The following is a 25,033-nucleotide window of genomic DNA, read 5'->3' as shown; positions in this document are numbered from 1 at the left end:
GCTAACGCTGGGGCAGCTCTGCTGAGGCTGCAGCGCTGACAATGTCTGCCTCTTCTCGGGTAGGACGGTTTTTATCACAGTGGGACGGTGTCTGTGACCAGGGTTCTGCGACTCAGGATCCGTGCCCTGTGGAGCAGCCAAGGACAAGGTGGGATGCGCAACAGACAGCAGTAAGTAATTTGTCTTTTGTGAAATGAAGGAATTCCCCAGCAGCCACAGATGCACTTGGGATCAGGTCCTCATCCTTCTGCCAAAGGGAGGAGTCCTCAGCTCTGCCTCTCCCCTTTTGTGGAGGATGCCCGAAGCAGGAGAAGTTTTCTCATTTCCTCTGCTTGTGGTCCAGGACACCGCAGTGGAAAAGCAGCTGCATCTGCTTGAGTGGGCTGCTGGAAAGGGTGGTTGGCTGGTGGGTGTGCGCTGGGCTGACTACTCAGCCCCTGACTGGCAGCGCAGCCCTTGCGTGTGCCCCGCAAGCGCTTGGCTGCTGAGTGCAGCATCTTCCCGAGCCTGGCCGCTGAGTGTGGTTTTGTGCAAGCAGTCTGCTGCTGGGCTGGTCCCGCTGTGTGTGCGTGCCTTGACGTGGGAGGAGCAGGCGGGTGCCCCAAACTTGCAGCCGAGGGCGGAAGCTCTTTGGGGTTTGCTGTTGATGCTTGAGGCTTTCATAAACTTTTGCAGCATCTGAGCTGGGTGTTCACTGCTGGAGTGATGCAGGCGTATGAAGGCAGAGCTGGGTCTTCCCCCAGGGCTCAGTCTGGGACAGCCCCGGCAGTGTTTGGCTGCCGTATGGAAGATAACGCCAAGCACGTCCAGCCCATCCCGCTCCCAGCCATGCAGCAGAACTTGAACTACGTGTACCCCCAGATCTTTTGGGTGGACGGCTGTGCCAACACAAGTACTTCCTGCCCCCCGGCACCCCCAGTTGCTCCTTTCCCACCACCAGTACCCGACCGGAGGAGAAAGCCAAGGAACAACAGGGAAAGGAGGAGTGCCGGCTTCCTGGTGATCTCCTTGCTGATCCTGCTGGCCCTCACTGGAGTGGGGCTGAGCATGTTTCAGATTTTCCACCTGGAGAAGGAACTGGCTGAACTCAGAGAGGTGAGGTCTGCCTGGCTGGTCACAGAGGCTCTGGGGAAACAGGAAAAAAAGAAAAACTTAAAATTGGGTCTGAGATGCTCCGGTGGTGCAAAACTCCCCAAGGGGCAGGCTGGTGGCATTTAAATGTCTGCCATGCCAGTGTAAGTGGGGTTGCTTATTACTGTGGGGGACTGCTCTATTGGTGACTGATATATCTGGATGTCTTCATGTTTGAGTGCTGCAAGGTCTCTCTCCCTGTACATTTCTTAGCACTTTGCAGCTCCCCTTGAGCACCCAGAACTATCCACTGTCAAAGATAGTCCTTGGCTGCTTTAGATGATGCCCTTATGCTCTCACTCTGCTAAGACAGCTTGTCCTCTTCTCTTTTGACAGTCTGCCAGCACTGAACACATCCCTCCAGCTTTGGAGAAACTCATAGGTGAGTTGATGTACATAGAGGAGGAACTCCTCTGCGTTAGCACGTGCGAATGCTCCTGTCGAGCTCTTCCCTGTCCTCATTGGGGGCAAATGCAGGGTCGCAGCTCGATGCTCTGAAAGTACTGATTTCACTTGCTCGGCTGGAAAAAGAGCTTTATCTCCAGGGTGTGGGGAAGGGGTCCTGCACCCTGCCTGCTGGAGTGCTTAGAGGTGTCAGCCACAGGTTCCTGGGACAGTGTGCCTCTACCCTGGGGCCTCTCAGGCCCAGTGGGGCACCGGTACCGGGGGTACTCTGCTGTAAAAGTGAGTTTCTGACTGTCCTAACATATAGTGCCAACGTGAACAGAAGGAGGAGAACGGAGATGAGCACCTCGTGTGTTACTTCTTTTTCTCCTTACTTTTTTTTTCTCTTTTTTTGGGGGGAAGATGCAGAGGGTTTCGTTTTCTTTGGGGGTGGGGGATTCACTCTCACCCTTGAGAACGCAACTTATTTTTTCCTAAATTCTTTTGGTACGAAGTCTCACTGCAGCTAAAGCTGTCTGAGAAGAGCCTGATCATATGTGAGGTTTATTTTTCTCTTAGAAACGTCATTTCAGTGAAATTGAAACTTTCCACAAGAACCAGCTAATTTTTCTAAATTTCATTTAAGAAAAAAACCTGACAGTTTCAATCTGAATGGAACAATTTAAAAATCCTATTTTGAACTTCCAAACTATTATTTTACTTTTACATTCCATGTTAATGTTATAAGTGAGGACATCGCTTTTTAAAGATGGCCAAGTCGGAAAGAAATTTTCAGCTCTCTTAATTTTTGCTAGATCCGAAATTCTCTTTTTTTTTTTTTTTTTTTTTTTCCCCTTGAGGATTTTGGTTAGTAGGAAAGTTAATTTCTTTTCAAGTTTGTTCTGATACTGAATAAAAGCAAATTTGGAAATAGCAAAATTCTCTGGAAAGGGCAGTCCTGCTTCCCATCAACTCCCATATCAATAAATTCTGTAATCTATTGCTTAGGGGAAGGGGAACTGACACTTTAACTGGATGCTCAGTGCCCTGATCACAGGCTGCTTTAGCAGTAGCTGAACATAAGTCATAAATAATAACCCTGAATTTCTTGAGGGAGATAAATACAGCCAGGGAAATTGTGTAAAGGAGAAGGGAGAGAGGAGAGGAAAATTTTAATTGGCTTGAGAAAAGAAAAGGCTTCTAAAATCTGAGAGCATGATACTTGGAAGTAGATACTGAGAAGAAGGATGGAGTGGGATGGGGTCCCAATACCGAGTCACTGTAACTGGCCCATCTCTCCAAGGGGAACTGAGCCCTCCAGGGAAGGCAGAATTTTCCCAGCTGTGCTCTGCCTCTCTGAGGACAAGGTCTGCCTGGCCAGCGGGACGGTGTCAAGTGTCTTCTCTGATCTAGTTGTAAGGAGGGTTGGTACTCAGCAGACAGAAGTCCACTGCCATGGGTACATCTGCCCTTGGCAGTGCTGGACTGGAGGGGGGCAATAGAGCAGGCTCATCTGCAACAGGACGTGAGCATGGGAGTGGAGTGCCTTACTCCATGACCTTGGCATGGGCCAGAGATGCTGGGTAAAGGGGCAGTATTGTCCCTCTCCTACACCCTGATGAGAGGCCTCTGCTTGAGCTCACCAACTGAGCCATTTTAAGATGAAAGCTCTCCTTGCTCTTTCCCCTTGCTTTTGATCACAGCTGGATCCTTTGCTGCAAGTCTTCCTTTTTAACTCCTCCTCTTGCCCTGCAGCCTTTGCCCAAGCACCACTCTGCCTCCCTGTGCTAAGCCATGGTGCTTATGTGCCCTGTGCTGCCCTGAATCTGCCCCGTTTCAGCTTCGTGGTTGGCTCCCTCCTGCTCTCTGGGCTGGCTTCTCCATGGAGCATATGGCTAATGTCTTCCCTGTTTTTGTGCAGGGGAGAAGGAGCAGTCAATGAAAAACGAAGCAAGGAAGGCAGCACACCTAACAGGTAGGTGCTGAGGGGCCAGCAAGGTGTGGGAGCAGGGGATAGGGCAGACATGGCTGGGGTGAGAGGGTGCGTGGTCATAGCTGTGAGGAGCCCACCTCACACAGACTTTCCTATTTTCCTTTGGTAACACGTGTGCTCTGACAGCAGGAAGTTACTCCACAGCTAAAATCTTCCCCTCGTTTAGGCTTTTCAGTGAGGGGTTTGGGTTTTGGTTTGCATCTGGGGTGTGCGGGCTGTCACAAGCGGCTGGTGTTGAGCGAGGTGATAGCTCCCACCAGCGCGAGGCTGGGGCGGACTTTCCATGCTGCAGACAAGGGCTTGGAGAACAGTTGACTTGTTGTGACATGGGGTGTGACTTGAGGAAAAAACCACACAACTGCTTCTACTTACCGCACTTTTTCTCTTGTTTCGGCTTCCAGGGAACCCTGCCCAGAGTGACCTCCCTCTGGAGTGGGAACCCATCTCTGGCCATGCCTTCACCAATGGCATTCAGTACCGCGATCAGGGCCTCGTCATCAATGAGACTGGCCTGTACTTCGTGTACTCCAACGTGTTCTTCCGGGGAAGCATCTGCACCAGCCAGGTGTTGACCCACATCGTCTACAAGAAAAACCCAGCCTCACCAGGCAGCCATGTGCTGATGGAAGACAAAGGCATCAACTACTGTACGAGTCAGAAAACGTGGGCCCGGAAAAGCTACCTGGGGGCTTTATTCAAGCTCAGGAAGATGGACAGTTTGCACGTCAATGTCTCCAAAATTGCTCTGGTTAATTTTGAGGAATCCAAGACATTCTTTGGCTTATTTAAGCTTTAAATAGGGCTGTTGGAGCTTGGCTGGCAGCCACACACACACACTAGGACCTGCAAGGAGTGAGTGCTGCCTGAGCGGCTGTGGCAAGCCAGGGTCTTGTACCAGGAAGCCCAGCAAGAAACCATGTTTTGGCCTTCAGCGTGAGAGGGCTCAAGCAACTGGTAAAGACTTGAAAGAGGACCTCTGGGAAGCACCGGGGCTGTACTGTGTCAACCTGAAGAGATTCGCACATTTTCCCCCTCTGAAAAAAATAACAAACTCAAAACATAGTATGCTGAAGACCCCGTTGAAACTCACTACTTGCTACCTGAGATGATGCTGGTGCCAGGGAGCCCACATGGTGTCATGGCCCTGGTGAGCTTGGGCCAGCAGGTGTGCGGGGACAGCCGGTGGGTGTCAAGGAGGCCCCTCGAGCCAGGGCTGCTGGTGCCTGGGCCGTGCCGCGCCACACCGCAGGCAGTGGTGTGGGAACAAGTAGGGCAGAGGCCTCAGCTGCCTGCACCGAGCTATGGCTGGCCACCCTGCCCAGGCACTCGGCACCGTGACTGCTGTACTACAGGCACCTGCCTGCTAGCTGGCTTGTTACGCGTGATGTGTTTGTTTTGTGTTAAGTTATCGACCATTCCCATCCCAGAAAATGTCCCACAACCCCTTTATTTAACTCATCCCGATTGCCTTGCAAGGAATGTGCCAGAAGCAGCGGTGACCTGAAGGGGGTCCTGACCCTGGAGAGAAACCATGACTGTGATGTGGTGGCAGGGCTGGTGGGGAGGCCACGTGCTCTGCTGACAGGACCTGAACAACACAGTGGTGGAGAACAGCGGGGCCTGAGATGACAGCAGCATCTCCAAACCCCTTCCCGCCCTTTTGACACAACAGGGTCCCCCATGGAGACCTGGTCCTGCCACACCCTGCACAGTGCAGGTGGGGACATGCTGGCCATGGCATGGCTTCGGCTGGCCCCCTTCTCATGGCGTATTCTCTCCTGAGCAAAACACAGATGGTAAATAAAGGTATATTTTTCTAGTAAGTGGTACTGTCCTGTCCTCTCCTTATTTGGGGCAGCAGGCTTCTGCAATGGCCAAAGCCCCAAAGGCTTGTGAATCAGGGGCCAGCAACCCGGCTCCTTCTCCAGCAGCGTAGCAGAAATCTAGGAGCCTGACCCCGCTTTGCCGGCTTGGTGGGGCACAGAGTCCCCACCATGGAGCTTTGGGGTCCAGCATCGACACATCAAGATCTGGGGACCAGAGAGGTGTGGCGTGGGCAGCACAGACCAGGCAGCCCAAGCCCTATTGGGCCATCAGGAAGGAAACTGATCTCAAAACACAGGCTTGAGCTTGGTTAGAGCCAGACACTTGTTGCTGAGCAGAAGCGCTGCCGTCCCCAAAGGCACCATGCTCCTCCGTGTGCCCTCCAGCCCCAGCAGCACTTCCCACGCGGCAGTCTGAAGGGCAAAGAAAGGAAGTGGTGCTTTGGCATTTAAAAAAAAAACAAAAACCAAAACCAAACCAAACCCAAAACATTTGCTCACTCTAGTGTCTGGTCCATGAAGCTCTTCCTTTGCATGAGTTAACCCTGGGGCTGTCTGCCATGTTGCCACCAGGCAGTACACAAAGGGTGCAGCTGTGGTGCATTATCATCTTTGCCTGTGGTCCAGCCTTCTTGTAACTCTGATGTTGGGCACAGTGAACAGTGGCTCTTCAGCTACCTGCAAAATTTATTTCCTTTTCCATGGTGCTGCTCTCAGCTCAGTGGTATGTGGCCTGTGGTTTGCTCTTCCTTGCTTCGGGGAAACCCGATTCGTCAAAACTTAGAAGTGGACTGGCTACTGCTGTGGTCAGCGTGAGGTGAACGCTGCACCTCTCTGCTCACACGGCTGTTGCTGCACTCTGGTATTTCCACTGCATTTCTCAGGATGGAAAATGCCTCAAAAGGTCAAAGTTTAGGGACCTTTTTGCTTGACTGATGCTTTCTTGCTGTCCCCACCCCCTCCTAGTATCAGAGGGGCAAACCACATAGCGCAGGGATGGAGGTGCTGGATCCAGACCCCACCAGGAAAGGCTGGAAGTTGCTATCCTCTTCTGATTGCTGTTTGTGCTGTGTCGCTTTCCCAGCGACCAGATGTCCAAGTGGGGAGTGGGCATCTGTATGTACATGCACCCACAAGCTTGCAGCTATTTCTGTAGCAAAACTAGCTGTGAGCACATCGCATGCTTCCTTTCTTTACTGGCAAGCAGCTTGGAGAGAGAGCAGTCAATGTCCAGAGGAAATTCATGCTGAGGTTATGTTCTCTGCTAGTACTATGTTGGTGAAGGGCTGGAAAGCTCCCAAAGGTTTCTATAAGTCAGCACACAGTAACTGATCTAGACAGTGAATGTAGCCAGTTCGGGGGCAGGATGTGGCTGTTGCTATTGCTGCACGTCTGGAGGGGGCAAGGATCTGTTAGTCCTTTCATCTGAAATGCTAAAGGCAACGCAGACCTGCACGTTTCAGAGACAGCAGCACAGTGGGGTGGACGGTCATGTTATAAATAGTGCTGGGGTCTCCTGAGGTGCGCAGAGTAGGCTTATCCTTGCAGGGTAACGCTAGGTGCTGCTAGGCTTGCTCCCGAGTCAGAGAGCGGCTGTGACTGAGTTGAGTCAGCAGCACGGCTGCCAGCAAGACGTGTTTCTGATTTGTGGTCCCTTCCTCAAATATCGCCCTAAACTGACCAGAGCAAATGCACTACTTAGCTTGTGGGCTCTGACTAAAGGTTCAGAGTAAGGTCACGACAGTATTAGACAATTTCAAACTGCGTAGAGTCAATTTATAGACTGCCTGTGCTACAATGGCTTTATTAAAAAGTAAGCTGTTTATCTAGCTAATGAGCTGTTCATTTAGTGAAATACTTGCTTGTTGTTACCATTAAATACTTAATGAATATTTAATACTGACATTATTAATAGCTCTTGGACTATATGTACAATTATTTAATAAAAATATTCAAATTATTGAAATTTATTTTGAAATTATCAAGTATTTTGTTCCCTCCCCAGCAAGGGAAGGGTGTCTGCACTAGAAAGGATATCCCAGGTCCATCAGCAGGGCTGGCCATTGTGGTGTTTGGGTTTTTTCTGTCTTGAGGAACATAAGTGACTCTTCCCTGCAGGTCATGTTTCTGGATTGCAGTGGTCTGAGCTGACCTCCTCTCTCCTGATGGAGCAGCCTGGGCCATGTGTGGAGGTACCCCAGGGTTTGGGCACCATTTAACAGGGCTCCAGAGAGACTCCCCTCTGCGGAGAACATGGCTGACAAGAAGTGACAAGCCCAGATCATCTCCCGATAAGAGGTTTCTGGTCTGCTCCCACTTCCTGGGGGTCTTCTGAGGCTCACGTCCTTTCCTCCTAGGCACAGGCGTGCTTTCCTATGTGATCCAGCCTGAGGGACCTAGCCAGCGCTGAGCCAGCGGGCACGTTGCAGGCGCACAGGCAGCTCTTGTGGTCAGCTGAACCCTTTCCAGGAGATGCCTGTCCATTTGGGTGTGCAGCTGGCCAAACTGGGGCTCTGTGTGACATCATAGAAACATTTGTGCTGCTGTGTGGCCAAGCGCAGCGAGCTGCTTGATAGTATGGCCTCTCTTGTGGTTGATGTGTATCAGATGCTGCATCCTATTTACCTACCCCGGTGGAGGAAACGGGAGAGCAGCATGCCAGTGTCTTAAAAACCTTGGGTAGGCTCAGTGTGTACAGTAACCAAGGGGGTAGAAGGGACTGTATTATAGAAAGGACTGTACGGACAGGGTCATCGCTGCTTCTACAGCAAAAGCGCAGTGGAAGCAAAGGTACGCCTAGTGAGCTCTGAGAGACGGGGTACTAGCAAAGAGCAAGGTAGGACGAGCAATGAGCAGGGCTGGTGTGTGATGGGCGCTGCTGCGCGGTGGGTGCTGTTTCTTACAGATCTGTGGAGATGGGAGGTGGTGTGCTGGTAAATAGCCCCTGCCAGTGCCTGCTGCAGCTCTGCTTTCCCCAGCAGAGAAACCCCGCTCAGAGAGGGAGAAATATACCCTGGACAGCTATGGCCAGCATCCCTCATATTGATACTGCATATTGCATCCGTGTGTCCTGACTCTTCACCAGTCCATAGTCACTCGTGACGGGGAGGAAGGTGAGTGGCGCACAGCAAAGGCCTGAAGGGCACCTGTAATGCTAAAGCAGAAGGAGCAGTTGCTGATCTCCAGCTGATCCCTGGCGTGTGCTGAGGCATCAGGGTGTCAGAGACAAGAAACGGAGCCACAACGTGGACTGGGTCTCGGCAGGCTTGCTCGGATACATGTCTTGGCTCAGAAACCTCACAGCTTAGCTGTTGTAGTTAGCTGGAACTGTCACTGTTGAGACGCGTTATATATGACTGTTTTTGTAGCCCTCCCAGGGAGAAGAGAGAGCATGAGTAAGAATGGAAGAATTGATATGTCTGAAGCCACTCAAATCCTGTGAGTTCAGACAGCAACCTTCTATTTGATCTGACAAGTTTCATTGTTGCTTTGGTTGGTTTTTTGGGCGTTGATTTTTGTTTTTCTTTTTTTTTTTTTTTTTTTGCTTATTCATTTACCTGAAGTCAGCCTTGGGCTTTCTAAGTTTCTGTTACAATGTCTTGTGGGGTTACTTCTTCCAGCCCATGGAGCTGTAAGGACTCTGCCAAATTTCTACCAGGTTGGGAAGGAGCATTCTCTCGTGGTTAGAGAGGGGAGAAAAAGGGAAGGGAGGTAAACTTAAATATTGCTATTATTTTTCTAGTACTCTGACTTGTGGACATATTACATCATGGCTACAAAAGTGTAATTTTAGGTATGACTAAGTGACTGAGGTTTAACGTAAAGAGAGGATGAAGTGAGTAAAGAGAGGAAGTGTTTCGGTGCAAGGTGAGGCAAGTTGCATGTGAATTTCTTGTTTATTTTAATTAAAAAAAAAAAAAGAGAGAAGAAGAAAAGCTTGACAACTTGTTGCTGATTCACCTCTCGGGGTAACACGGAGAGTCAAATGTTCCGTTCCCTGCACATGACCGAAGCCCTGACACAGGAGACGTGGGACTGCAGGCTGTGGTGCAGGAGACTGCTGGCAGTGTCTGCAACGGTGTCTTCTGCCAGACAAAGGTGTGAAGAGATGCTGGGCTCCCTGGCCCCCGCCTGTGCTGTGACCAGAAATGCTGCTTTAGGATCCTACCAGTAGGCACTGGTCTGGCTAGTTACCCCTGCCAGGACATCAGCAGTCATGCGAACAGGCACATAGGCTTTCTGTTGTGAAGGCTCATGTTTTTTTGAAAATAAGCTGCTCTTTCCTCTGGGTATCAAAGAGTCAAAAAGCTCTAGGTGGAATAACAAACCCCAACGTGCTTTCTCTGCCTCACTTGTCTCACCATTCCTCAGCACGCTCTGTATGACTCAGTCCTCTCTATGGAGAATCAACTTCTCTCCCCCACTTAGAAACCATCATAGAGATTTTACATCCCTCTCTCTTTTTCCTGTACTCCACAACCAGTTTCCTTCCACAGCAGTTGAAAAAGTCTCCTTGCCCAGTTTCCTTTTGCCATTGGGGTTCCCCTTTGTCAGGTCAGTCTTGGGGAGTGAAAGCCTGCTGCTGGTCAGCTAATTCCCTGGGACGTTCAGCCTGGAAACCTGCACTGGCCAGGGGAGTAGCTGGCCTTTTGAGCCATCTGAAGGACTGTCAAAACCGGACTGTGTGCTCTCCTGAGCCCTGTGCAGGGGACACACATTTCTCCTGGCGTTGCTAGTGAGGTTTATGTCAACACAGAGGCAAAAGATTTCAGAAAAAGGCATCGGAGGGGGAGATTCGTCTCTCCTAATTGGAACAGTCTACAAGCTAGCTGTTCATGCTGGAGGTGTGATGAACATGAAATTCTCTAAGCAGGGTGCAATCTGTTTATGGCTGGTGCAATTCTCAGCTATCGTGGGGTCAACCTAAAAACTGGCACAAGCTGCCCAGTCTCAGCACAGGCTCCGAAGGACATGCTGACAGAGTGGCTTGCTACCATTCTCTTTATCCATGCTTCCTGCTAAGTTTTCTGCATGGAAAACAGGTATCCAAGATTATTTTGTCATTAAAGTCCTGAAAGAGAAACCTAAACCATGGAAGATCAGAAATGCTCTAGCAAAAAAAGAGGATGTAATTTGCTCTAATTCCCTGCTCAGTTTCAACAGGGAAAGAATGGGAGAAATTCACCATATTCAATAGACAAATCCCATCGCTGCACTTGGTTTGAGTTGAGGGTGGGTTGGCTGGCTAGTTTTTAAGTAAGCAGAAGTGTGTTGTTGCAGCCTTTGCGGTGTTCCTTGCTGTTGTGCTCTGAAATTGGTACTGCGTGTCCTAGCCGTTGCGTGGTCCTGCCAGGCTGTGTGCAGCCGTGAATGTGCACTGCTTTGCTGCTGAGAGCTAATTAAAGGCTTGGACGTGACAGGGAGTTATTGTGGCTTAGCCAGCTACTGTCTGTTACCAGAGCTGTGGCCATAGCAAGCATGATATTGTTGTCAGAGCCTTTTAAGTTTGGGGGTGGAGGGGTGTTTCTGCCTCCTGCTTGCAGCTGCGCTTGCTTGTTTATCTGAGCTGCCAAGGACTGGAGTGAGGAGCTTTGCGAGGGCTCCTCTGCCACCCTGGTGTGTGAGTTTGTGGTGAGGGTGGGGAACGACTGTTTTGAAGATTTGCTCGAAAATTGCCACTAGCACCCTGTGGAGACCCTGCTTGCTGAGCTGGAGGATGTGAGTCAGGCAAGGCTGCTGAAGGAGAGAAGAGGATGGTAATTTCTTGATTCAGCTCTGAACCACCCTTAGGTACTGTCTCCCTGCCCTTGAAGTGTTTATTTTGCCATCATATGCATTTTATTCTGCACGGAGGAGTTCAGTGGCAAGACATGGTGTGATCCATCCGTCAGTCTATGCATCCATGTAGTCACTGTATCTAGTGCCCTCCCAGTCACAGAATAAAGATGTCTCAGACCTGGCAGGATTGTCTATGCAGTGCTACAAGAGAAGTACCAGTGCTGTGCACGGGGCCTTGAGGTGTGTGACTTTCATTTTAACGCTAACGTAATTTGCTGCTCTGAGTGGTCCTTGCGCCCAGAGTGCACACAGGACGGAAAAGATACGGAGATGGTTCCCCAGCCTGGGATAAAAGCCTGAGGGAGCCTATTCTCAGTGCCTCCCCTGGTGTGTATCAGTGCAATGATGGCTAGTGGCATCAAATCTGCTTAGGAGGCCAAGGAAAACCATGCCACAGAACTCCCCCCTCCTTTCCTCTTGTGCTAGGAAATGTCATTAGAAAGGCTTCTAAGTGCAGGTTGTAGCAGAAGGCATCCTGTTGGTCTTGTAATTTCTGTGGGTTTTAATTTTGTTTGTTAGCTCATCACACAGGCTGAGGAGAGAAACAGAAAGCATGAGAGAACCTGAAAATGGGCTTGGGACCTTGCACTGAGGGGCAGGGGCAAGCCTGTCCTGGCAGGGAACAGGGCACCAACAGCACCCATCCCTGCTGGCACCAGGCTCTTTGCTGAGGGCTGGTGGTGGCCGTAGGTGGCACCGGCTGCTGGGATCTTCTGCCTCCATGCGCTGATTTCTCTCTCCTGCAGGACCCTGGCCTGAAAGGTCTAACCACCATTTCAGCCAGAACTGTTCCCCCACACCACCATCCTTTGTCTTCATGCAGACGAAGTAAACAAGTAAACAAAAATCCAGCCTTGTTGCTTGGAGGCAGCTGGAGGATACACTGAGGGGACAAAGTAAGAGAACATGGGGACATGGTGGCAGCCTTCAAGGCTGCCATGCTCAAGACTGCTTTTTGGGACTCTTGGGGCTGAATGCAGAGCATACCAAAAGCTATAAAAGCACACCAAAAACCACGGAATTCTTTGAAAAAAAAAATCCTAAAATTGGCACTTGGTAGCAGCGCTTTTGTTTCTCTGTGTTTCAGCTCATTGCCTGTAAACCATGCTTAGCATCTAACTTTATACGGCACTGTGAAGAAAAGCTTGCTAATTTCTCCGCCGTGCTCATATTGGGGTTATGACCAGCATCAAAAGTGCATAAGGAAATGGTGACAGCGGTGAGCCTCCTCCCTCCACCAGCCTCCAGCCAGGTCAAATCAGCACACTGAGCCCTCTGGAGAGAGAGAATATATATGGACAAGTGACATGGCTTAGAGGAAAAAAAAAAAAATCAATGTTTACTGTCTTAAATCATTGACTCTCCAGGAACCTCACTTAGACAGCAAGTGTTGCTTCTTTGTACAGCCTTTTTGGGAAGTCTGACCTCTTACTTGTGACCAAATTGCTCTCCTTTTCTTTCCTGGCACTGTTTTCTAGTGATCTGTACCCTTTACAAGTCTGGTACTGCTGCTGAACACTTTGCCTTTGCTCTTAGGGTGTGAAAACCATTGAATTGCTTTAACTGCTTTTACTCCTCTCATTGTTTACTTCTAATTTCCTCTGTGAAAAAAGGAAAAGAGAAAAAAAGAAAAAAGATGTGCCCCCCCCCCCCGCGCCCCCAAGCCCTACTTTTTAAAAGTGCTATTTCCTGTGGTCTTGAGGAGCACATTGAACACAGAAATGTGAACCTGAAGTACCTTTGTGCTCTCTTGCTGATCGTAAAAGCGAGCAGGTAGGCGGTGAGGACCTGTGCTGCCTTCCCGTAGCCCCCCAGCCTTGCGCAGGGCTGCTGAGTCCACAGGGCAGCGTGTCTGTCGGGAATCCCTCCTTCCCTGTGCTGCTGCGTGGGGCTGTGGTCTCCAAAGGCCCCGTCAGTGCCGCAGACATGTCTCCACTGGAGATGCAGATGGAAACACTGCTTCTTTTCCCCCTTCAGCGTCAACGTGTACTGAACAGGGTCAGCAGATTACCTCCCTGGGAGGAGCAAAGGGAGGTTCAAAGTACTCAGGGTCTCGCCTGGAATATGCGATAGAAGTGACACATTTTAAACTTCTTAGAAGAATACTCCACACACCTCCAAATGCTCTAAATTTAAATCATACTTGGTACTTGTGGTGGGTTGACTCTGGCCAGCTGCCTAATGGCCACCCGGCTGCTCTCTTGTTCCCTCTCCTCAACAGAATGGGGGAGAAAATGAGATGGAAAGGCTCATGGTTGAGATAAAGACAGGGAGGTCACTTGCCAATTACTGTCACGGGCAAAACAGACTCAATTTGGTGAAATTAGTTTGTTGCCAATTGAAAGAGATTTGGATAGTGAGAAAGAAAGACAAAACAGTTTCCCCACCTCTCCTTTTTTCCTGGGCTCAACTTCACACCTTCATTCCCAACTGCTCTACCTGTCCCCCCCGAAGTGGCACAGGGGGATGGGGAATGGGGGGCTGCGGTCGGTCCATAACAGCTCCTCTCTGCCGCTCCTCCCTCCTCACACTTTTCCCCTGCCATGGTGCGGGTCCTCCCACGGGCTGCAGTCCTGCAGGATAACCCCGCTCCCGCGTCGTCTCCCCAGGGCTGCAGGGGATCCCTGCTCTGGCACCTGGAGCACCTTCCTCCTCCCCCGCCCCTGTCCCCAGCGTCGCAGGGCTGTTTCGCACACTTTTTCCCCTCACACCTCACTGCTGGGCAGCATTTTTCACTTTCTTAAATGTGTTTTCACGAGGCACCACCAGCTTCGCCAGCAGTGGGTCCGTTACTGAGGCAGCCAGAACCGGCTGTGTCCGGTGCGGGGCAGCCTCGAGCTCTCCTCACAGACACCTGCTGCCAGTGCCCGGGCACAGTTACCCGATGCCCTGCTTCAGGTAATACTTGAAAGGCTTGGGAAGCAGCGGCACAGCGCTGGAAAGGTATTAATAAGAAGAAAGGTGTTAACGTGCAGACACGTTAACGTACTTGAGCTCTGGGACCTTCTCTGGGGCTGTGCCTTTGAGCACGGAGGAGCAACGCCGTCGCGGGAGGGCGGGCAGCACACGGAAGGATCTGGAAACGGCTGTGAAAGGGAAGAGACACAGTTGTGCAGGTACAGCAAAAGACTTGTGAGGAGATGGCTGTGGCTGGGACATTAGAAATGACTGGCTGCAGTCTGTGTGGGAAGATACAGAGTAATTATTACTTAATAAGTACTATCTATGTCTACAGATGCGTATCCCCCCCTTTAAATGGAACAAACCCAAACATAATACAAATTTCAGCCATCCGCGGAGCAGATAAAACTGTCAGCAATTTAGGCAGGACGCTTGAAGTGTTTTGGGTTTATATTTGGAAGGAAATGGAATATAATCATATCATAACCATGATGTAATACTTTTATTTCCAATGGTAGCTAGTTCACTAATATGCAGCTTAAAACCAGAAGGCCTGGAGGACTTGCATGGAGAACTTCTGTCAGTGGTGTTTCTGACTGGAGCTACCTCAGCTGCTGGTGTTAGGTCGAACCAAGTCTTTGCGTGCGTGTTGTGGATGGGCCAGTAGTCTGATGTCTGTTAAAAATGAAATTGCCAGTGTGAACACAGAGCTAGCGCCTGGAAAGAAAAGCCTGAATAGAAACTAAGAAACGCCTCTTTTCGGTAAGAGACAACTCAGAGCAAGGAGGGAGAACAAAACAGAAGTTAAAAGGTTTCCCCACAGTGCTCCCCAGGGCCGCTTGGTCCTCGCAGCCGGGACCTTGCCTCCAGCCACCAACGCACTCCTCCTGCCCCAGCGAGGTCTCTGTCACCCCCGAGGTTTGTCCTTGTGCCACAGGCTGACACCCAGCTCCTCCTGGGACTCCTTTCCCTGCCCTCCCCACAAAATCTTGGGGCCCTTTCCCCAGGCAGGCTCAGTACCTCCCTGAGGATGGGACAGGTTCCCACCTGACCTCCTCTTAAAAGCAGGTAAGAAATGGCGAACAAACAAAGTCCGTTACACGAAGCTTTATGAGGGATTTAAGGAGTGGGTCTACAGAAGTCTAGTCTAACAGCGGAGAACAGCCAGTAAGCAGCTGGGGAGGTCCATCCCTCCCAAGGACAGAGGGGCTTCAGACCTGCTGCCTCCCTGACAAGAGTGGGGCAGAGCCATCAAGCATGGGGCAGTGAGCAAACAACTCTGGGGCGTTTTACTCTCATACCCCAGACCAGTGTCAAGCACCCACAGCAGACGGCCATGATGCCTGCCTGCTGCACGCCCCACATGCCAGAGGCACTTGCTTGGTATGACACCCAAAATGGCTGCAGCAGCTGTGTGAGGCGCGGAGTGGGAAGATGGCCGTAGCCAAGTGGGACGCTGCCTCATGGAGCCCTGCTAGAAAGTGCATTTCCCAGCTATTGCACAGGGTCTCGTTGCCCCTTTTTCTGGCTTGATGTTCTGGGAATGCCCTGAGACCATGCTCTTTCACATCAGGGACATGGAGGAGTTTGAGACTGTGGGTATAAAGCATGAGAGGACAGTTCACTTGTGCTTTCTTTACTGCTGGGCCTTCTTCATCACAGCCAGTTTCCCTTTTGAAATTAGAGAACTTTGGGGTTGGGAGTAGTTACTCCTTTTTCACCCAGAGAGACATATGTTTGGTCTCCAGGCAGTATTTTCCCACGCAGCCTTTGCTGGTGGCTGAAATCTGTAGCTGTGGTTTGCACTCTGCATTGTATTGTTCTTTGGTCTTTATTTCTGGTTGCATTTTTTTGATGGCTTCCCAGGTAACGTATGATTCTTATTGTTAACTGTTTTGATGATTTACATGTTTCTTGTCAGCATTTATTGTGCTTTGATGTACAGTAGCATCATGGGATATGTGTGTGCACATCTACAAGTGTCACCAAGGTCCTCTCAGCCATCCGCGATGACTCCCATTTTTCATGTTATCCTTTTGTTTGTTTTTCCTTCACCATTGTTAATGTTTGCATGAACTCAAGTCTGGGATGTACTCTATTTTCAAGTTCCCTGCAAGGGAGATACTCGCTTTATATTAAGACATTGGAATAAGTAACTGGCAATTCTAAGGATGAAGGGAGTGTGAGCTTGACTGGAGATGCAGTGCCTGTGGTAGGCAAAAAATAGCTTCAATTGTGAACATTGGCAGGTGGCAGCCAATTGTGCATGTATGCATGTGGGTGAATGTCCAAACCGGAACTATTTTCCATCTACCACAGTGCCTAAAGCTGATACAACATCTCTAAAGGCAGCTTCTCTCCATGCAGCTTGTATGGCATACAGCCCTGTGCCCAGGCAGAGCAGGGTACAAGGCTGGTGGTGGAGAGGGAGAAAATCACGGGGTGAGGAGCCGTTGTTTTCTCCGAAAGGCTGGGGCAATGGCTGGTGAAGCTGAAGGGTGCAGGACAGGCTGCAAGCAGCAGCACGGAACAGCTTCTCGTGCCTGGGAGAGTCTCCCGCTAGTGCACGCCAGGCCCCCTTGCGCTGGGGCAGGAAGCATGTGCAAAGGGTTACAAGTGCCCCCAAGGAAGCCCTGCTGATGAAGAAAATACAAGGCAGAGTACCTAATATTGTATGGGCTGTTTATCCTACTCGGAGGTGGCTACGTTCCAGTGTTGGAGGGAGGGAAGAGCTGGTCTGTAAAAATACTTCAGATGATACCTTGTAAGCAAGGTTATAGTACCTTTGTCTTTTGCTACAGAGCTTTGCTTTGCTGGAATGAGGTGGGACCTGGAAGCTGAGGAACATGAATGCCGCAGTGGCTGTGTTTGCAAGGTTTTGGGACCTGGCAGAGAAGTGACTTGGGTGAGCAGCCAGCAGATATGTTTGGGTGGGAGGTTAGGACACACAGGTCCTGTGGCAGCTGCTGGGGAGTGGGAAATGCCCTGAACTCCTTGCCTGGAGGTGGGAACTGGGTAAGGACGGGTATGGAGGCTGACAACACAGAAGGGAGGAACTATATTGGGGCCCCTCAAACTCCGCTTGGATGAGCGGAGAGTGCATCCTTTCACTTCATAAGGAAATTAGATTCACAGATATAATCTTCTTTGTCTCAGAGCCTAGTAGCTCGGGGACACTGGTCTGAAATGACTCTCAGTGTGCAGTTTGTGAGTGAGGGCATGGTTATGGGGACATTTTCAGCTGAAGGGGAACGGAGAAGAGGAAAGGTATGGCCACACTAACCCTGCAGTAAGGAGGAAGCTGAAAAAAAGGGCAGGACCAGAGGCCTGGGGGGAGGATCAGGATTTGGATGGACATCGGCAAGGGTCTCCATGCTGAATGAAGGCACAGGTCTTCCAACCACATGAAAAAGTTGTTTGGTGGCACAAAGCAAGCTGAACAACAGGTCCCAGCTGTAGGTAGGGCAGCTTCAGGCTCCAGCCCCATGGCACATGCACCACTAACACTCAGCTAAGCCAGTGTCCCTGTGTCCTGCCTGTGTTCCTTGGCTCTGCCACTCAGTGCTGCCAGGAGGACTTGTGGTCTGCGACATTAGCACCCTCACCTGCCAGGGCACTGCGGCATTGTGAAAGTGGTGTGATACTTCCAAAACAGCCTGGAGACAGCAAGGCCCACAGGTGATTCATAAATATTTGCATTCTGTAAATGACTCTTCTGCTGGGATGGGTGAATCACATCTGGTGGTGGTGAGGGCTTGGGGGGAGATAAGGCCCTTCTTTCCATGAAGGGCGATGGAGTCTTCCCTGGCCCGGGTGCTCTGGCAGCACGGGCTGTGCTGAGCTGAGGACCTTTTGGAAACTCCTTCCTGCCTGTTGAGCAAGATGCCCACCTGATCCTGCAGCAGTCCTCATTCCCTGTGACCAGGTGGATGCTTGGGATGGTGCTGAGGGTGTGCAGCAGTGCCACCTGGCACCCATGGCCTGGGCTCCCCCCATGCTGCTGCAAGCCCGCGTATTGCCTGCTCTGGAGAGGTCCTGTGTCTCCTGCAGGGCCACGGTGACCACCCACGCTGCCCTCCCTGCTGGGTGGGAGGTGATGCTCCAATGTTTCCATGGTGCTCGGTGGCCGCGGGAGCAGGAAGCACTGATGATCTAAGTTGTGAGAAGAACTTCTTCCCTGAGATTGCTGGTTTCAGCCTTGGGTGGCTTATGGGTCCCTGGGGGCCTGAGCAGGGATAGCACTAGTGTCTGGCTGGCCGGCTTGCCATGGGTTTATCTTAATCCCAGCAGTGAGGCTTGTCCTGCAGCTGGGAGACAGAGGTGATGACTTGTGGCTACAGGATGAGGCCTTTGCATAAGTGTGCATTCTCTGCAAAACTTGCAGCCTCCCTCGGAGAGCCCCAAGCTTAGGAGGACACCCCTAGGAAGAGATTCTGGCTCCACGTGGGCCAGGGACTCTGAGACTGGGAACTACAGAGTGGGCTGACACATGCCAGCACCCTGCCTGGTGCAGGAGGCTGGGCAGGGTCCCTCCAGAGAGCCCTTCCCACCTTTGTATCCTGTGGCTCGATGGCAGGTCCTGGCTCAGCCCCAAGCTAGAATTGTCCTTTCTCTGCGTAGTGCCTCTGCACTCAGGGTGATACTCTCACGCAGGGAAACTCTCCTCCAGCAGCCAGGGAGGAGGAGAGGATGCGGAGGAGGGGCTGAACAGCTCCTCCCCATTCCAGACACCTTTGGGGTGATGGGCTTGTTCCACCCGTAGGTGCTCACAGCAGGCTGTCCCCCTGTGACGCCTCTCTGCCACCTGGAAGGGAGCGTAACAGTGGCGATCATGATAAACAGCTCGGAGCTTATTAGAACAGCAGACAGAAACAGAAAATATTTCCTCTTTATTTCATGCAAACACAGCTACAGGAAACCGAGCTACCTTGGGCAGGAAGCAGAGGTTACTGAGGACAGGGACAGGAGAGCCAGCGGGGTTTTGCATGCTTCTGGCGGCAGTCTTGATCCACTGCTGCTCCAAAGAATTGTCACCATCTTCATTTTCTGATAGGGTCTCAGGAGCCTCAAAGGGCTTTGGTGAGGGGGAGCAGGGATGTCAGGCCTGTAGCCTGGGAGAGTCTGCTTTGCTGTGCATCCTGCACCTCCCAGCCATGGCTGGATGAGCACTCCCAGGAAACGCTCCGCAGGGAAGGAGCTGAAGTCAGGACAGCTTGTGAACTGCTGTAATGAAATATATGGAGGACTTGAAGACTGGGGCAGGGAGGCTTAAAGAGCACAATTTAAATGGACACCCTGCTTTACACATGCAAATTTGCAGACTTGTTAGCTTGTGATTTCTGGATACAGATACCAAATGTGACCGTGTCAAAGCGGGTTTTGGCAAAACCATGCCTGAATTGCTTTGAGAATGTTAAATGGGAAGCTGAGTTCAGAGTAATCTTAAAAGTAAAATCCTTAGGAGACTTAAAAGTGGATTAAGATCCAAATCAACATCTGACTGAGTCCAAAGAAGTTAGAGATAGCTATTGCCAGTATTGCATTATTGAGACTATTGACTAGCTAGCCACAATAATATTACTTCCAGCTGTAACCCTGCAGAGCTTTAGACAAATGAGGTAATATTAAAGTTCTTTGTGACTGGCGCTTTCCCAGTTCTTTTGAAGATTTGCCACATAGGTATCTTGGGACCAGTGTGGGCTGACTGTGATACGAAGTATATCGAATTGAAAGTTTTAGATTGGCTCATCAGTAAAGTGCTCAGTATTGATGTGAAAGCAAAGGGCCTGAGTGCACAGAAGAGGCGTCCTGTGATAAATCTTCACTGGATATAGTTTGCAGCCTTCCATTGCTCTTCCTCTGCCTTTGGTAATCTGTTTAACTGAAATGTCCTCACCAAGAGATGGGTCACTGTTGTCCTCATTGCTAAGCATGCAAAAAATGTCCTGAAAAAGTCAAGCATTTGTAACAAAATTGCCATAGGCTTGGAAGACTATATTATTTGGGTAAGCAGGACTTCCTGTGAGAAGTGGAGAGAAGTGAGAGGAGAAATCATCTCTCTCAGTAATAAGAAGTTGTTCAGTGATTTCTGACCTGGCTTAGGGACCCCTATCTAAGAGTCTGAAAGAGTTGTGTGAGAAAATGCATGCTAACTTTGAATCCTTGGAAGAGAGGGAAATTCCAGAGACTGGGAACATACCAGTGACGCGTGACAGTAGGTGTAACAGTGGCCAAAGAGCTAATATCACACCTGAGAGAATACTGGAAATCTTAGCAGGGTCCAATCCCAACCTAGTCAACAGAGAAGAGCTGAAGCTGCCTCCATAGTTTACAGGTGTCATCTGGAACTGCTTTATTGTCTGCAGGCTTGCCTTGCAGGTGCTTTTAATTTTGTCAGCCTGCAGTCCTTAAGGGCTGTGAACTATTTCTAAAGGGACAGCAAAAAGATATCTAAAAGCAGTTTAAATTCCTTAGAGGGCCTCCAGATCACTGATGTGACTGATCAAATTCCCCCTGTGAAAATGTGGGAATGGGCAAATAACAGCAGAACAGAGAACGGGGCGGGGGGGGGGGGGGGGGCTGGGAGGTCACCTACACCTGGGTGTCCAACTGCCGCTGAATCATTTGTCACTGCAAACCCCAGCTCAAGGGTTGCAGCCCTCTGGTATGATACAAAACCACCTTCTGGGATCGAGTGACCCCGGAGAGCCTCTAGGATTGTCCTGAGCAAGCAACTCCTTGTGGCTCACCCGTGCCAGGTAGCAGAAAAGTCTTTGAGCTGGAACAGACAGACAGAGGAGCAGAGACCAAAGGCAGCGGTGAGTGACTTTCATTCCTCCTACCTCTTAGGCAACTTCTGCAGCATCTACCTTGTAGTGAGACTGCAACTTAAACCATAGAGTTTAAGGAATTGCTGAGAAGAAATTCAGCTCTGGCTTGTAATTACTGTTGTTGGGGAAAAAGACAGAAAACTTTTCCCCTTACTGGAGAAAGGCCTGAGATCCACTGGTGAAAAACAGCCTAATCTGGGTGAAAAATAAAACACATGGTTTGCCTAGGGAGGGCTGATTAACCTGAGGAATTCTGATTTGAGGCATCCTCACATCTGTGTGGAAAACAAGGTTCAGCCAAAGGTTAATTGCCCTAAATGGGCAAATTACTTAAAGCAGGGTAAAGGTGAGTAGGGGCTATTTTAGTTGTGCTGTGCTGGCTGGGAGGTAAGGCTGTGTGATCTACCTTCATGCTTTAAACTCTGCAGATTAATGTTTGTGTCTAGGCCTAGGGCATTACCACTGACTTGGGTTTTGCTGTGTGTGTTTGAAAGTGGTCTGGCTTTGTGCTAATTAATCTCTGGTAGCTGATAAAGTGCTTCAAAAGGAGGAGCTTGTATTCTTAATAATCCACCAAATATTTGTTACTGGGTAGGGCTAGAGAGTGGACAGAGGCTGAGGGGCCTTCGGTCTGACCTAGGAGCTTGTGCAGTGTGGTGTGGTTCTTGCATCCTTGGTGTAAACGCTCAGAACCGTGTCTCTGGTGGTTTGTTGGGACAGCTAGTGATACAGAGGCTGCACAAACTCCAAAGGCAGCAAAATCCTGTTCAACAAGGATTGTTCTGGTTTCCTCCTATGTTACTGATACCTGGACTGCAGAGGGATTTGTGCACCTTGGTTCTTAAAATATCAAGTCTTGTCTGCACTGCCTAGCCGCAAAAGTGGTGAAAGCTGTACCTCTGTGACCTTGGCTAGCGCGCAGCTCCATGTAACTATTTGCAGGCCTCTTCGCATTTTCCCTCGGGAGCGGGCGCCTCTGAAGCCTTGCGAACTGCAGTCACAAAAATACTCTTCTGGGGTCATAAACCCAAATGTGAACCTTAAATCCTGCATGCTTTTTTCGCACAGGAAAATGCAGTCAAAGGAGAGAGAGTGCGAGACTCAACTAACCAGCAGTCACACAAGGATCAAAAAGTGTTTACAAGAAAGGAAACCGCTTGTGAAATCAGCCTTGATAATTTTACCTGACCAGATCTGCACTCCCTTTCTGCACGTTGGAGCACTGGCTCTCCCTCAGGTTGCTGCCTCACACATAAGGGCCGAAGTGACTAAATAGACAGGTACAAGGCTGCCCTCCAACATAGGCGCCTCAACCGGAGTGTTTCCAGCTCTCCTGCCATAAACCTACTGGTGCAGACTGGGATATGCTGGACTGGAGCAGAGCAACTGCAGGCTTTGGATGGAGCTGGCTGTGGACACTGCTGTGCAAGGTAAGGGGGGAGATGGACTCTGCGGCCTTATGGTGTGGAGGGAGTCCTGTTCCAAGTCTGGGTTGGATGCCTTGCCTGGTGTGAGTTTGAGTCTGGGAGCGGAGTTGGGGGACATCTCTAGGCAGTTTGTCTCAAACTCTCTCAGGCACTGTTTGATCAGAAGCAACATAGTACAAATGCTTCCCCTCTGAAAGCTGATCTGGTGAGATAAGGTACTATCAGTAGGTATTTCCATTAGACATAAAAGAAAATAACCCCTTTTCCACCGCCACCACACTGGTTCCATGCCCCGGTGGAGGGAGAGCAGCTCTACCCACTCAGCCCTCCTGCCTTCTCTGAAGACCAGTGCTGACCCAAGGTCTAGCAGCAAAGTGGCCATTCACTCTAACCCAGGACTTCTCTGTACTCTGGTAGCCTGCGCAGAAAATGGAGCAGCAGCAGGCTTCAGAAGAAATGGGTGTATACTGGTGCTCCAGAGTGAGCTGGCAGCAGCCCCTGTATAAAGCGGTCTCTTAACTTACTCTGTGCCTTGTCTTGTTGCCCAGTTGCGCCTCAGCTGAGTGTGCTTCTAGCCTTCTCCTCTCTGCAGTGGGGCTGGAAAATGGCAAAGAAACTATGTGTGTATTGATTAGCTGTGTTAAGGGATTGAAATGTGAAGCTCTCTCCATCACTTACTTTCATTTGGCTTGTAACTATCATGTACTCCCCCCTGGTTTGTTTGGACGTCAGAGGCTGACCATCTTCATGCCGGAGACCTCAAAGCTGTGCACAGAGTGAGGCCCTCTTGCTGTAGCGCCTATGTAAAATGTGCTTGTACAGGGTTGTTGAGCGAGGCTGGAAAGCGGGAGTCCTCCTTCCATAAGTTCCTGGGAAGGTTTTCGAAAGTGTTTTGAGTAAGGAAGGTTCATTCCTTGCAGTGCTCTCTCCATCCTGTAATGCCTCAAGTTCTTATCTGTGCTGAAGCGATTTATGCCACTTCTGAGATGTGGCAACTGGAGAGTTTTGTTATTTTTCATGTATGAAATGGGCTTCTTTTAAATAAGTGGGAGAAACACCATTTCTCTTTTCAAAGCCCTTTTGTCCTGCTCTAAAAATCATCTCCAAAGATACAAGATCTTTGTGCTAGCTGGAACTCTGTTGTTAGAACAAGAATATTCTTGTGATGCCTTTTCCTCTGAGGTTTTACACCATGTTTCTGATTTTAGTGTGTTTATTTGTAGAATGGAAATTCCGTGAACATTGCTCCTGGTGAAAATGCTGCCACTTGGCCTGGGCAGTGGATATGCAGAGGAGTGGTGAGGGTGGCCGGTGCAGTGGAGCATTGCCCTTGTTAGCTCTCGTGTGCCTTGGTCTTTATTACCATGTGTATGGTTTTGTTCTGAGTGAGGTGAGAGGTGCGTTCATACCTTGGGTAGTGTAGAGGTTCATGCTTACTAATAGCAGCTACTGAGCTGTCCTGGGAAGGGTTTTTTGCTCTTCCCAAATGGTTAGTCTCCAGCAGCCACAAGGTGAGGAGGGGCTGATGAGGAGGCCTTTGTCTGTGGGTGTGTGGAAGAGCAAGTGGGAGAGCTGTGACTGAAAGGAGATATGGCCCTTTTCTCTCCCCATGTGGGAACTGTGTCTTAGGCCTGGGTGCAGCCCAGCAGCGAGCAAAACCGTGCCCTGGGAGGGCAAGGAGATGGAGAAGGGCTGGACCAGCAGACATGAGTCAGTTCCTGCGGCCGTGTCTCATCCTGCCCTCTGAAAGGGCATGTATCAGGTGGGGCTGGTCCCTCTGCTGTGGGTCCTGCTGGCTGAGCTCATGTCAAGAGTGCAACGGAATGAATGTTGCTCTCCCAGCAAGCAGGCAGTTCATCTGGATGGCATTGCCTGCCTGCCCAGAACTTGATGTGCCTTTGCTGCCTGAAGTAGTACCTGGCGCAAGAAACTTCCCAAACTCATCCTGCCCTGGGCTGAAGGCTGCAAAGAGGGAAAGTCTTGTATAAGGTGAGGGTCCCCAGAGGAACATATGGAAGGGGCTGCTGGGTGGTGGGCAGAAAGAAAGAGCAATAAGTATGTGTGGAGGCAGAGCAGAAATGCTGATGGCAAGGCAGCATGGTATGGTGCAGACCAAAGGGCCCCAGACTCTGGGACATAGCCACCGTGTTTATTGTCCCTGGCACAGGGGAGGGGAGAGATGCAAGTGGCTCTGCATGCTGATGTGATGAATGTTATACATACCCAAATAAATAGGAAAAATACTATTCTCCTGGTGATTCTACCTGCCCCCATAATCACTTGCATCTGCATTGTGTTTACCCTGCCCACGCATTTCAGCTGCTCCAATAGGCACATGAAGAAACCACCCTCCCACTGCAAAGTGACTCAGACTGTCACCCCTCCAGGAAACCAAGAGATAATCTCACTAGGGTTGATAGCAGCTCCTCCTTAGCTTCACAGGTGGTGAGAGACCTCTCAAATGCTGCTTGCAGCAGCTCCAGGGGCATCCCCACCTCCTCAAATTCAAATGTGCTCTGGAGATCAAAGAGCTGAGCTCCTCAGCTGCAGCCTGGGACTGGGTCACCTTTGCACAGAGCAGGCAGGGGACTCCTCCTGGGGGTGGCTTTTCGCTTTCATGCTTTGCATGAGGCTGCCCTTTAAGGCTGGCTGCTTTTCTGCCCTGTTCTGTCCTGTACTCCAGCCCTTTCCTCTGCAGCAGCCATG

The 25,033-nt window shown here is 50.4% G+C and overlaps 1 protein-coding gene across 1 annotated transcript; it reads left to right on the top strand.

Annotated features, from left to right (window-relative positions):
- The first annotated feature begins 299 nt into the window (after positions 1 to 299).
- FASLG (Fas ligand) lies at positions 300 to 4,758 on the top strand. Its single transcript, XM_082312240.1, has 4 exons — positions 300 to 1,095; positions 1,468 to 1,513; positions 3,437 to 3,490; positions 3,910 to 4,758. Exons 1-4 carry the CDS (start codon positions 706 to 708, stop codon positions 4,302 to 4,304), a joined length of 885 nt encoding a protein of 294 aa, XP_082168366.1. The 5' UTR covers positions 300 to 705; the 3' UTR covers positions 4,305 to 4,758.
- Positions 4,759 to 25,033: the final 20,275 nt, after the last annotated feature.

The sequence above is a fragment of the Platalea leucorodia genome (assembly GCF_965183815.1).
Source record: "Platalea leucorodia genome assembly, chromosome: 5".
NCBI classification, from domain to species: Eukaryota; Metazoa; Chordata; class Aves; order Pelecaniformes; family Threskiornithidae; genus Platalea; species Platalea leucorodia.
The sequence above is the reverse complement of the archived record's forward strand: the minus strand, read 5'-3'. Positions and strand labels throughout refer to the sequence as shown.